Here is a 14184-nt window from a genome sequence, read left to right on the forward strand (position 1 = left end):
AAACTTTTAAAACTCCAACTTCACTAGTGAATTTGCACCCAAGGGATTCTAAAGTGCCCAAAGATATGAGATTTTTCTTCAACTTAGGAACATATCTAACATCGGTGAGAGTTCTCACCACATCATCATGCATTCTGACCTGAATTGTACCTTTGCCAATAACGTTATAAATAACATTATTACCAGTTGAACAACTCCACCTCCAACTGAATCATATGTAGAAAACAAGTCCCTGCTAGGACACATATGATATGAACAACCGGAATCTAAAATTCACTCATTGTCTAATCTGAAACTAGTTTCAGTTGCTAAAAATATAGTTCCCTCAATCTCATCAGTTGCTACACTAGCTTCGACGGTGTGAGTATTTTTGTGCTCATTTTTTCTTTCTTTATGATTTTCTTTATTTTTCAGTTTATAGCATTCAGAGATAATGTGACCTTTTTTATGACAATAACGACACTTTAAATTATTGTATCTGGATATGAAGTTGGATTTTCCCCTAACAAATAAGCCAACTTCCACTTGAGTTCCACTAGCTTCCCCAGTAATGTCACTATCTATTTGTTCTTTTGATTTTAAGATAGATTTAATATCCTTATAAGAGATATTATCCTTTGCATAAAGCATAGTATCTCTTATATGCTTAAAAGATGGGGGTAGAGAACAAAGCAGTAACACGGCTTGATCCTCATCTTTAATTTCAGTATCTATATTACTCAAATCCATAAGAATGGAATCAAAGATGTCAAGATGAGAGAGAATAGAGGTACCTTCACCCATACGAATTGTATAAAACTTCACGTAAAATCTCATTTGAGAGATTTAAAATGATACATGCTTTTGCCATTTTGTCTAAGACGGCAAACTCCTCATCCGTCATTTTATCCGGCTTCTTCTCCTTTCCTTGCAACGCCAAGTCTAAGCCATCCTGAATTAGAATAACTTCCATCTTTAATTGCTATATTCCGAAATTTGTACTTCGGTCAAATTTCTCAACATAGGTCTTTGTTAGAGTCATTTTGGCTATTGAAACTAACCGGGTTAGATCCGGCTCTGATACCAATTTGTTAGGATCGGGAACTCGGGTAGTGCAAAATTTAGCCATACAACGGTATAATGACAATAACAAAGACAATGGAAGTTGATAACAACGACAATTAAAGTAGATAAAGAAGACACAAATTTAACGTGGTTCGGTCAAAGTGACCTACGTCCACAAGCGGAGAGGAGCAATTTACTATAACAATAAGAGTACAAAAGAGAGTACAAAATTAGAGTAAACACTCCAATTAATCCCAAATACCCTAAGAGAATAACCTCACAAGATTACTGCAAAGAACGGGTTCACACAAGTGCTTCCCAACACTAACTCTCATACAAAACACTCTTAATAAAGGAAGAAAGGAAGAAACAAGAATTGAAGACAAGTCTGTTGGTGTGTCTAAAATGAACTAATGGCCTTCCCTTTTATAAGCAAAAAAGTCTTGGCCTCTTAGGTGTAAAAAAAGAGATACAACTTGTGCAAATGATGTCCAACACACAATGCAATATTTTTGGATCCCAAAGAATATTGCCAACAAAGTTTACACTTTGCAAAAATGCTTATACTCATGTGATATGGACTCCATTAGCCAAAATAATGGCCATATTACACTGCATTTTCAATTTCTAGTGAGCAAATTTAAGAAAAGATTTGGTTACAATGATAAAGGTCATAGAGTTCTGGCCAGCTCTAGCTACATCATGACCAGTAATGTTTTAGGACAGAAATGCATAGTTCCAAGCAAGCATCACACAACATACAAGAATGAATAAGCACCATGTTGTAAGATTTTAAAAATTAACCACATCAGAAGAACAACCACTAGTTTAGATGCTAGCACCAGTCAAAGTTATAGGAACCGAAGGCAATTTTTTTCTTTTCTTTTGGCAAGTATACCAAAGGTAATATTGCAACATGGCTATAATTGAGATTAAGCTAGGTACAACATAGGTGCATCGTGATAATGGCTGTGCTAATTCAACCAGCCTTTTACAACTTCGCAGGGGGTAAGGAGTTGCCAATTAAAGCATTTATATAGGTAAAAGCAAGAAACAAAGTGAAAGTTATCAAACATGTTAGGATCGGTAAACCTAGTAGTGCGAAATTTAGCCAAACAATGTTATAATGACAATAACAAAGACAATGCAAGTTGATAATAACGACAATTAAAGAAGATAAAGAAGATACAAATTTAACGTGGTTCGGTCAAGGTGACCTACGTCCACAAGCGGATAGGAGCAATTTCATTATACCAACAAGAGTACAAAAGAGAGTACAAAATTAGAGTAAATACTCTAATTAGTCCCAAATAACCCAAGAGAATAACCTCACAAGATCACTCCAAAAAAAGGGTTCACACAAGTGTTTCCCAACACTCATTCTCTTACAAAATATTCTATAATGAAATAAAGGAGGAGAAAGAAAGACAAGAGTGAAAAGCTCTTGAATTAGTATGCAAATGAGGAGAAACTCCTCTATTTATAGCAAGATATCCTTGGCCTAATAGTGGATATTATGTCATGGTAAATATCACGATCCACAAATTTTGTTATAGTGAATATTATGTCATGATATTTGGCCCACACTTGAGAAGAAGCCAAATCAATGGCCATATTACAAAACACATTATAAATAAAGTAGTCCAAATAAGTGCCAACAAGGTTATGCTTCAGTCATAAGGCTGAACAAGAAGAGATTAGAAGTTCGTACTTCCTACATTGAAAAAAAGCAAACAAAAACAAGAGAAAATACATGTCCAAAGTTTAACAGAGGGTGCTTTAAGAACGAGTAGTACAGACCACATATACTGCAACACTGATACATGATTCAGTCAAAAGGGTGCATTCCACTGCGCTTGAGTTCAAGCACCAACTGCTGATTCTCAAGCTTGATAACCTCATTATCCAAGCATCATCTTTTGTAGCTCCTTGTTTTCTTTACTGCAGAATCTCGTGCTTGAACCTCTTCTTCTCCAATTCCAGAATTTGAGCCTGAATTTTGTTCTTTCAACAGTAGTAAGCGAGGGAGACTATGCTCGTCCTGTATTTCTCTCTCCTCATTGTTCATAGAAGCGTGAATCTCATTGTTATAAGGATGAAGCACATTTGGATCTAATGTAGTGGTACCATTCAGAGATGAATGGGCCATATTCAGTTCTCTTTCTTCTCCTCCTACTTTCCTCTTCGCAGGCATATCCTGCACCAAATTAGGATATGCTGTACTGGTACAATTCAGAGATGCACAAGTCATATTTGAAACTCTTTCTTCTCCACCTGTCTTCCTCTTCAAAGGCAAATCCTGCAACACGTTTTCGGTTTCACACTTGTCTCTACCCTTTACAGCCAACAGCACAGATTGCTGAACTTCCTGATCATGGGGAAGGAATAATCTATTCTGATTGTTGTATGAGCACATTTCTTGGTAGAACAACTGTTTGCTACCTAAAAGCTTCTTCATTTCCTCTTTCAAATCATCAGATAGGTCCATCATTTCTAGAAGTGCTGGGTTCTCCACGACATGACATGCAGTGCCTCTCCCAAGTACATCATTCAGTCTCTTGAACTTTTTGTTCATATCATTAAACTTATCCTCACATTGCTGAGGAGAGACTTGATGACCTCTTTCAGCCATAACACAGGAAATGGCCCTCCATTTACCCTTCTTGATGAAAACCCCATTGGACAACACTTCTTCTCCGATGTAAGAAACAGAAGTAATCAAAAGCTTAACCATCTCATCTGTCCATTTCATACGATGATATAATGGCTGCTTCTCCTCAGTATGTCCAGAGACTTCTGTTACATCATTCAAACCCTCATGATACGTTTCAGGCATCTCGATGCTATTGAGTTTGATAGCATCAAGCAACTGCATTTCTTGGTCAATGTCTTCCATGTTGCTTACACCAAAGGACATCACTTCTGGAGGATGCTGCACAAGAACCACAAGACCCTGGTTAGGGTGATCAGTTAGTTGGTGATTGACTTGCATTGACCTGAACAACTCTAGCTGCCCACTTTCTAATCCGGAGCCATAAAAAAAAAGCAATGTGATGAATTTATGTTTCACATTAGTATAGCAGCAACATAAAGAAAGTAAACAACTACACCTCAACCCCAAGTAAGTTGGGGCCGGCTATCTGAATCATCACTATCCATTAATAAAGTAAATCAAAATAAAATTTCAGATCATATACAATTTTGCTCATTCCTCAGATAATGGACAGACAAGTTCTCAGGATTAAGTTCATGCATACAAAAAGATGCAAAACAGTGGATTCTGGATTTTACTAAATCTGCAACTAGAAAAGAGGAGTACTGAGGCTAGTTGACATACAACCCACAGTACATAAGACTTTCCTACTATGCTTAACTTACAAAAAACATGGGTATTTCAATGGAAACAATCAACTACAAAAAAGACACTCATAGTTATGAAGAACTAACAAGAAAGGGAAAGAATTGATTCAAGCACATCATACCAATGCAGATACAAAGCAAAAAAAGATGAATTTACTATAAAATAAATAAAACCAATCTCAAATAGAGAGTAAATCTTTCAAACCTTTAGAATATAAGTTCTTGCTTATTTCTAAGGAAGAGCCACATGCATTAAGCGAGTACTCTAACAGCGCTTCATGAAACATTGTTTTGATCGCCCGGGGAAGAGGAGAACTTAATATAGAAACGAGGTTTGCAAAACAAGGGCCGTTGCTGCTGACAACTGGACGATGGAAGAAACAGGTGGTTTAAAGTGAATGCTTTCACACTTTGGCTCACTAAATCCATCAATGAGTCAGAGTTATGTATTACAAGTTCAAACAAGAAGCATAATCAGCATATTAATTTTGAAAAAATAAATGCCAGACACATTCTGGGAAATATTTTAGAGCTGATTAAGGACAAAATATAAGCCTTAATTTCCTCCGCCCCCTCAACCACTGATTCTCTCCCTAGTTTTTTCAAGAAAAAAATAACATAAATAACTTTGAAACTCAAACAACATTGTCTAGAGAATGGTTCCAGGCAAAGTACATTTAAATCAACTCACAGCCAAGTTGATAAAACTGCTCTCAACTTTACTTTACCACAAAGGCAGAATGCTAAATACAGAACGTAAAATATCAAACTTATTACAGATCTATACAAAAAGGCTTGGATAGAAATAATATATCATATTATATGCTTTGCGTTGAACAATCATCCTTTGATAAATTTTGTAGAGACGACGAGTAATGGCCTACTGGCTTTCATTGACTGTAGCCTAGCTGTTGCCTTTATTAGCTATTCCTCTTTCCTTTTGCTTCTCCCATATATTTATATTTCGTTGTGTATATACCCTTTACAAACATTTCTTTCATTTCTTAATTTTACCTTTCTCAACTTTTATTCCTCAAATTTATCTGAACATGATAAAGAACTAATAGATACAGATATAAATGATGAATAACTTTGCCAGAGATATAAGGTGTAGAGGGAAAGAAAAAGGTATTCTATCATCAAATATGTGTGTGTGTGGCGACTTGAAGCCCCAATCTCATGGTTGGAGGCGAGGTGTCGCTTCAATTTTTTTTCCTGTTTCTGTAGTTCACTATCATCATCCAAGTGATGACATCTCGACTAGGAGCTTTAGTCATTACATTAAAAATTATAATTTTATCAACAGGATGCAACATAGGGATTGATGTGCTTCGAGTGTAATAAAGTAAGCTTCCCTCAAGAACTTCACGATCCTTTTAATTATTTTACTTCTTTTCTTGTTCTGCTTCCCATTTATATCTTCTCTGTTTCATTTTCTTGGAGTGCCTCTAATGATTCATTGAATAGTGTATGCAGTAGTGAATGAACAGGCAATCTTCTGGTGCACTAAAAGAGGAACTTAACAGAGAAATTAATCAGCATTTAAGAAAAAAGAAATCAATCAGAGGGGAGGACAGAGTGAAAGAGGTACAGGCAGTGAGTTTAGGTCACAGTAGTGAAGACGATGGACAGTAATTCAAATATAGCAAACAAAAACTCAGGATTACATATAATAGTTTTCTGTTTTTTTTTTTTTTTTTTGGCAGACTAAGTTTTGCTTGTAACTTTTACAGCTTCTCCATTATGTGTTAACAAACCAATAACTTGATAAGTAACTGGAAATCAATTAGATAAACAAACAAGAACATGAATGGTTTGTTTTATGAATCCTATATCATGCATGAAAGCATTAAGCACTTAAATTTCATTCATACCGATGAAAAGTGCATGCTGTTGAAGCTCTACCCTCAAAAGGTCCAAAAAAAAGAGTTTATGCTTGCAGCTATTTGGTACACCATTTCTTAATACAGCAAATCTGATGTGCATCTGATGAGACCAGCATAGCCGAGTTAGTTCACTTCTAATGGAAAATAATTTACTAGGAGTCCATATCCGAAGCAAGGTAAGACAGTGAAGTAGGAAGCATATGGCATCCGAACGGCAAAAGGCCAGCTCACTCTCAGTTCACTTGAATGTGCATCCATATCTTGTTAACTTATTTCTAATGTCAGAACTTATTCTTCAAGATTCATTCACTCAATTTCCTGTCTCAACCTTCAGAGATCCAAATACTCGATCTGGTTGCATGTTTTCTGTTAGGATCGAGAACCCGGGTAGTGCGGAATATAGCCAAACAACGGTATAATGGCAATAACAAAGACAATGGACGTTAATAACAACGACAATTAAAGTAGATAAAGAAGACACAAATTTAACGTGGTTCGGTCAAAGTGACCTACGTCCACAAGCGGAGAGGAGCAATTTACTATAACAATAAGAGTACAAAAGAGAGTACAAAATTAGAGTAAACACTCTAATTAATCCCAAATACCCTAAGAGAATAACCTCACAAGATCACTCCAAAGAAAGGGTTCACACAAGTGCTTCCCAACACTAACTCTCATACAAAACACTCTTAATAAAGGAAGAAAGGAAGAAACAAGAATTGAAGACAAGTCTTGTTGGTGTGTCTACAAATGAGGAGAAACTCCTCTATTTATAGCAAGAAATCCTTAGCCTAATAATAGATATTATGTCATGGCAAATGTCATGATCCACAAATTTGTTATAATGGATATTATGTCATGGCAAATGTCATGAACCACAAATTTGTTATAATGGATATTATGTCATGGCAAATGTCATAAAAATTTGGCTATATTACAAATATCCACCTTGGCCTAATTTTGGCTGATATAGTAAATTTGCTCCACCTTCTCCGCAAAAGCCCCAATGGGCATATGTCAAAATTTAATGCCATCAAAATCAGACAAGTTGTCTGATACCGAAACTATAGTAGGGCCTATAACAGTGGAGCCCAATAAAGTATACAACGAACCAGATCTGTGTGCTTTCATGATCAAACGAGCACTTTGACAAATTTTCAGAACTCCACCTTCACCAGTGAATTTGCACCCAAGGGATTCTAAAGTGCCCAAAGATATGAGATTTTTCTTCAACTCAGGAACATATCTAACATCGGTGAGAGTTCTCACCACATCATCGTGCATTCTGACCCGAATTGTACCTTTGCCAATAACGTTACAAGTAACATTGTTACCCAATTGGACAACTCCACCTGCAACTGAATCATATGTAGAAAACAAGTCCCTTCTAGGACACATATGATATGAACAACCGGAATCTAAAATCCACTCATTGTCTAATCTGAAACTAGTTTCAGTTGCTAAAAATATAGTTCCCTCAATCTCATCAGTTGCTACACTAGCTTCGGCGGTGTCAGTATTTTTGTGCTCAGTTTTTCTTTCCTTATGTTTTTCTTTATTTTTCAGCTTATAGCATTCGGAGATAATGTGACCTTTCTTATGATAATAGCGACACTGTAAATTATTGTATCTGGATATGGAGTCGGATTTGCTCCTAACAAACAAGCCAACTTCCACTTGAGTTCCACTAGCTTCCCCAGTAATATTACTATCTATCTGTTCCTTTGATTTTAAGATAGATTTAATATCCTTATAAGAGATATTATCCTTTGCATAAAGCATAGTATCTCTTATATGCTTAAAAGATGGGGTAGAGAACAAAGCAGTAACACGGCTTGATCCTCATCTTTAATTTCAGCATCTATATTACTCAAATCCATAAGAATGGAATCAAATGTGTCAAGATGAGAGAGAATAGAGGTACCTTCACCCATACGAATTGTATAAAGCTTCTGCTTCAGGTAAAGTCTATTTTCTACCGTCCTCTTCATATATAAGGTTTTCAATTTTTCCCACATGCCTTTAGCTGTGGTTTCTACAGAAACTTCACGTAAAACCTCATTTGAGAGATTTAAAATGATATCTGCTTTTGCCTTTTTGTCTATGATGGCAAAATCCTCGTCCGTCATTTTAACCGGCTTCTTCTCCTTTCCTTGCAATGCCAAGTCTAAGCCATCCTGAATTAGGATAGCTTCCATCTTTAATTGCCACATTCCGAAGTTTGCACTTCGGTCAAATTTCTCAACATAGGTTTTTGTTAGAGTCATTTTGGCTATTGAAACTAACCCGGTTAGATCCGGCTCTGATACCAATTTGTTAGGATCGGGAACCCGGGTAGTGCGGAATATAGCCAAACAACGGTATAATGGCAATAACAAAGACTATGGAAGTTGATAACAACGACAATTAAAGTAGATAAAGAAGACACAAATTTAACGTGGTTCTGTCAAAGTGACCTACGTCCACAAGCGGAGAGGAGCAATTTACTATAACAATAAGAGTACAAAAGAGAGTACAAAATTAGAGTAAACACTCTAATTAATCCCAAATACCCTAAGCGAATAACCTCACAAGATCACTCCAAAGAAAGGGTTCACACAAGTGCTTCCCAACACCAACTCTCATACAAAACACTCTTAATAAAGGAAGAAAGGAAGAAACAAGAATTGAAGACAAGTCTTGTTGATGTGTCTACAAATGAGGAGAAACTCCTTTATTTATAGCAAGAAATCCTTAGCCTAATAATGGATATTATGTCATGGCAAATGTCATGATCCACAAATTTGTTATAATGGATATTATGTCATGGCAAATGTCATGAACCACAAATTTGTTATAATGGATATTATGTCATGGCAAATGTCATGAAAATTTGGCCATATTACATTTTCTCTAGTTTAAAACAAGGAATTTCATCTGGCTACTAGGGCCATATATTCACATGCTTCCCCTTGTTCCTTCCTCTTATAGGACAACCATGGCATATTAGAATCTTTATCTAGTGGATGACCATATCTGCTTCATTGCTTTTGACATTCCAGTCCAGCAACTTTCAAGGTCATAACCCTGGTCCTGGCTACAGAAACTTTTGAGGTTTCACCCTCTTCTCTGCCATCTTATCTGCTGCCGTGCTGTGCTGTGCCGTGCCATGTCCCATGCCACATAGTGGCAGCAAAACTCTAAGAATGACTATGGATTCTTCAAAATACATTTTCAAAAAAAAAAAAAAAAAAAGGCATTTTCAAAAGCAGCTCAAATTCGAACACATCCGTGTGACATAGCAACCAAGCCAACTCCTATTCATCTCTCCACTAGATTTCACTGGAACCACTAGATTTTTCATCCTCCACCATGAACGCTGGAATTTGCCAACAAAAACATCACCTTATGATTTAGCGCATCTTTGAAAAATCTTGGGGTGGAAGTGGAAAACACCCAAAAACATCTCAGGACGAGAAGCCCATGTGAGTCGACCACGGACTATCTTTGTTTGAGGCAAACACAAATCTACAAAAACTTGGCAGGTGGAGCCCAAATTTAAATCTATGTTCCCTCTTTCTTTCTTTCTTTTTTTGGGTTTTAAATAGGGAAAAATTGCCTACTGGGAACAGAGGATTGTAAAAGTGGCAGCAGTGGTTTTCTTCTAAGTATATTGGGAAACACAAATCATTGCCATAAATATAGAAGTACGTTCAACTTTAGCTAATAGCCTAATACTACATTACGTCAATTTAATTTGCATTAACAGTCAATACTTCCTAGTATTTATTACCTTAAAAAAACCAATTTTCAAATCCCAGAGGACTTGTACTTTTGAAAGGAACTAGAGCCTTAACGAATTATAAAGATTGTAATGTAGGAACTGATTTACTATGAACAATAATGTTCAATTTCCTCTTTGTTATGTCATGTTAAATTATAAAAATTGTTATATCATGAATTAATAGTAATACATGGGTTGCTATGTCTGAATTGTCTGTTTTAAGAGCACATGTCTATAAAGTTTGAGTAGAAACAGAGACCACCAAATACCAAAGATTTCAAAGCCAGCCATGAATTGACATTACTCAGTATAAGAATATACACAGGAAACCAAATCCAGAATAACATGAAGATAAAAAGAGGAGAGAAAAAAGATAACCTCTTAACACCAAAAACAATAGTAACACTAAGACTCAAATGACATTAAGAAAACCAGGGTACAGTTTAAAAGCTTACACCCTATTATACATTACTTAATCTTCATCTTTATGAACTCAAAACATTCAACTTTAACAAAGCCTGACCAGAACTCCAACCAAACTGTTGAAGCAGATAATGAGCAGATGAGCTCCTCCCTCTATCAACTTAGAAGCATTTCCGGTGAACAATGGAAGGACCAGATTCATCATATTCACCTTTTGTTATCCACATCTGTAGTTCAAGAAACAAAATCAGCAAGGATCCCAACAAACAAAATTTCGGAATACAGCTAAACCATATCAGAGTTTGAGGAGAATTCATTATTATGCATTACCTGTTGGAAGGTGCTGAGAGAAGCTAAGATAGATCCTCCAATCCAGACACTGTACTTGCGTTCAGGAGGCGCCACCACCTTGATCTTCATGCTGCTGGGAGCAAGAGCAGTAATCTCCTTGCTCATGCGATCTGCAATACCAGGAAACATTGTTGTTCCACCACTGAGGACGACGTTTCCATAAAGATCCTTTCTGATATCTACATCGCACTTCATGATGGAATTGTAAGTCGTTTCGTGGATTCCAGCAGCTTCCATTCCAACAAGTGATGGCTGGAATAAAACTTCTGGACATCTGAACCTCTCTGAGCCAATGGTAATCACCTGCCCATCTGGTAACTCATAGCTTTTTTCAACAGAAGAGCTACTCTTTGCAGTCTCCAATTCTTGCTCATAGTCAAGTGCAACATATGCTAGTTTCTCTTTAACATCGCGGACAATTTCCCGTTCAGCGCTAGTGGTGAATGAATAACCTCTTTCGGTCAAGATTTTCATCAAACAATCAGTAAGGTCACGACCAGCTAGATCCAATCGAAGAATTGCATGAGGAAGGGCGTAACCTTCATAGATTGGTACTGTATGTGAGACACCATCACCAGAATCCAGTACAATACCTGTTGAGATGGCCAAAAGCATAATTAGAAAGGAAAACTTGAAGATTCAAAGCATAGCATTATATGGCAACAATCACACTATGCTAAATCAGAACCATAAATAAAAATTAAAAGCTGAAATGAAGCAAAGATCACCAGACTTCTCTCCATGACCGAGTCACTTGAAATTTTAATTTAAACAATATCGTAATGGATATGCCGACTGTTAAATAATCAATCTACAAATCAAAAACTTGGTTATAAAATAAGGGTAAGAGTCAGGTTGCACCTGTTGTACGGCCACTGGCGTATAGGGACAACACAGCTTGAATAGCAACATACATGGCAGGCACATTGAAAGTCTCAAACATGATCTGTGTCATCTTTTCTCTATTGGCCTTGGGGTTCAAGGGTGCTTCAGTAAGTAGCACGGGATGCTCTTCAGGAGAAACACGCAACTCATTGTAAAATGTATGATGCCAAATCTTCTCCATATCGTCCCAGTTGCTTACTATTCCATGCTCAATGGGATACTTTAAGGTGAGAATACCTCTTTTTGACTGAGCTTCATCACCAACATATGCATCCTTTTGACCCATCCCGACCATAACACCAGTGTGTCGAGGTCGACCAACAATACTAGGAAAAACAGCCCTTGGAGCATCATCACCAGCAAATCCAGCCTGCAGGTAAATAGATCAAAAGAGACATCAATTAAGAGAAGTATTACGATTTATTCCCAACAATCAGAACCAGAATACAAAACTTGAAATACAAGGGTGCATATCTTAAGCGGTTCAAACCAATGAGGACCAAAAGACTTGTTTTTTTCCCTACTAAAATATAAGATAATATTTTGCTACATTTACAGTTAATGAGTTACATGCCTCCGGTAAAAACCAAAAGACTTATTGTATCACTTAAGAACTAACCTTAACCATTCCTGTTCCGTTATCACAGACAAGGGGTTGAATATCTTCTGAGTCAGCCATCTTTTAAAACCTGGCACAAGGTGGTATTAGTGAAGAACTGTAAGAAAAGATGAAAAGTACTATTCTAGTAATCGAGCTAGATGTAACGAAGTATGGGTAGAATAATTGAATTTTCTAGACAGGCCATGCATGTACTATGCAGAAAAAGAAGAAGATACACAAATAGAAGAACACATAGATAGATACTCATGGAATTATATTGACCAATCAATCCACAACTACGCCTCAATCTAAACAAAATTGAGACTCAATTTAGCTGATCTCCGGAATCTCATGATCAAGTCAGAACTACCCTGCTTGCTAAGGGGAGCAAGAATGAAATTCAAGAGATAGAAACTTTCATTCAAGATCGTTTAGCACCGTAAAGATAATCCAAATCCACATGAGATCTTACAGACAGACACGGAGTATTTACTTGTTACCACCAATTGATTTACAGATCCTGATCTTAGTCGCAAAATTGATAGTATCTTCTCTAAATTCAAACTTGTAAGCATGGTATTAACATCTATAAACAAAATACTCACAAAGCTCGAAAACGGATACACAGTCATTTTAAGCAAGAATTGGAAAAAGGATCATCTGATAAAGAACTTTTATTTTTTTGCATCAAACAGTAATAAAGAAATTAAAGAAGATCAGAGAGATCAATCAACAGAAAGAAAATTGTGAAGAATCTGAAAAATTGAAACGTACCAGTTGAAGATCACGTTGGAGCTTAGGAGAAGTAGAGAAGAGGAAGGGTTTAAGGAGTGTCGTTGAAAATGAAGAATGGGAATATACGTGGTTTTCTGTATTCAAAGGCAGCAGTTTGGTATATAAGCTATAGTGTGACGTTGTGGGGGTTTATGATAAATGAAATTGAAATTCAAATGAAATTAACAATTGTGGCATGTTTGGCTGCTCACTAAAAAAGCCAGGCAAAGGGATCTTATCATCTCTCATAGTAGTATCTTTTTCTTTCTTTTTTCTTTTGGAAGAAGGCGGGCCGGGTAATTCATTTTCTTGTAAATTAAATTATAAACCACATTGTTATATATTGTTGACCAGGAACTATGTTTAGCCTATCATTTTTCATTTTTTTGTTTGGAACTATTAGTAATTTTTAAAATTACCAGCAGTGTAATGTTTGTTGAGTGAAATTGTAGGACCACAATTATATTTTTAAGAAAAAATTAGAGAAAAAATTATATGAAGAATTGTAATAATGAGTCCTGTGTAACTTTTTTTGTGTGAGGGTTGCATGCTTAAAAGATTTAAATAAAAACTAGACATTAAAGAGTAAAGTGGATTTTCAGTTTGGAACAATTAGTGAAATACTATCTTAAGTAAACATATGTTGATGAACCTTTAGAAAGGATATTATGCTAAGAAAAACAATCTTTACAAGTTCCTTGTTCATTTATTTGGCGACTTGTTATCCATTTCCCAACCTTTTACATTATTTTCGGATTTAGCTTTTGTCTCTCCGTGTAATTTTTGAAATATTAACAATTATAACAAAAAAAGTAAGTAAGGATTTGGATTAGTTCTCACTTCTCACCTACGTTTATTGTTTTTAAAAAATACTTTTTGATTGATTTTCCATGACCATTTATTTTTCCAAGCGCCATTGAATAAAAATAAATATTATTCATTAGAGGGTAAATAAACAAGACATGAACAAAATGACGACGCCAAAGTTAATTTTTCAAAATTAAGGAGGTGGATGTTAACCAGTACAGGTCATCTTAGAAGATTCTCAACAAAGCAAAAGATTGCCAACTAAGCAACTTTAATTAAAAGGGTCAATT

General features: G+C 36.1%; 1 protein-coding gene across 1 annotated transcript; it reads right to left on the minus strand.

The window, feature by feature from the left end:
• Positions 1-10319: 10319 nt before the first annotated feature.
• Positions 10320-13225, minus strand: LOC107759349 (actin-101). The gene is made up of 5 exons (XM_016577261.2): positions 13088-13225; positions 12332-12401; positions 11689-12082; positions 10807-11420; positions 10320-10703 (listed from the first exon to the last, which is right to left on the minus strand). Exons 2-5 carry the CDS (start codon positions 12389-12391, stop codon positions 10638-10640), a joined length of 1134 nt encoding a protein of 377 aa, XP_016432747.1. The 5' UTR covers positions 12392-12401; positions 13088-13225; the 3' UTR covers positions 10320-10637.
• Between the last annotated feature and the right edge of the window lie 959 nt (positions 13226-14184).

The sequence above is a fragment of the Nicotiana tabacum genome, chromosome 19, assembly GCF_000715075.1.
Source record: "Nicotiana tabacum cultivar K326 chromosome 19, ASM71507v2, whole genome shotgun sequence".
NCBI lineage: Eukaryota > Viridiplantae > Streptophyta > Magnoliopsida > Solanales > Solanaceae > Nicotiana > Nicotiana tabacum.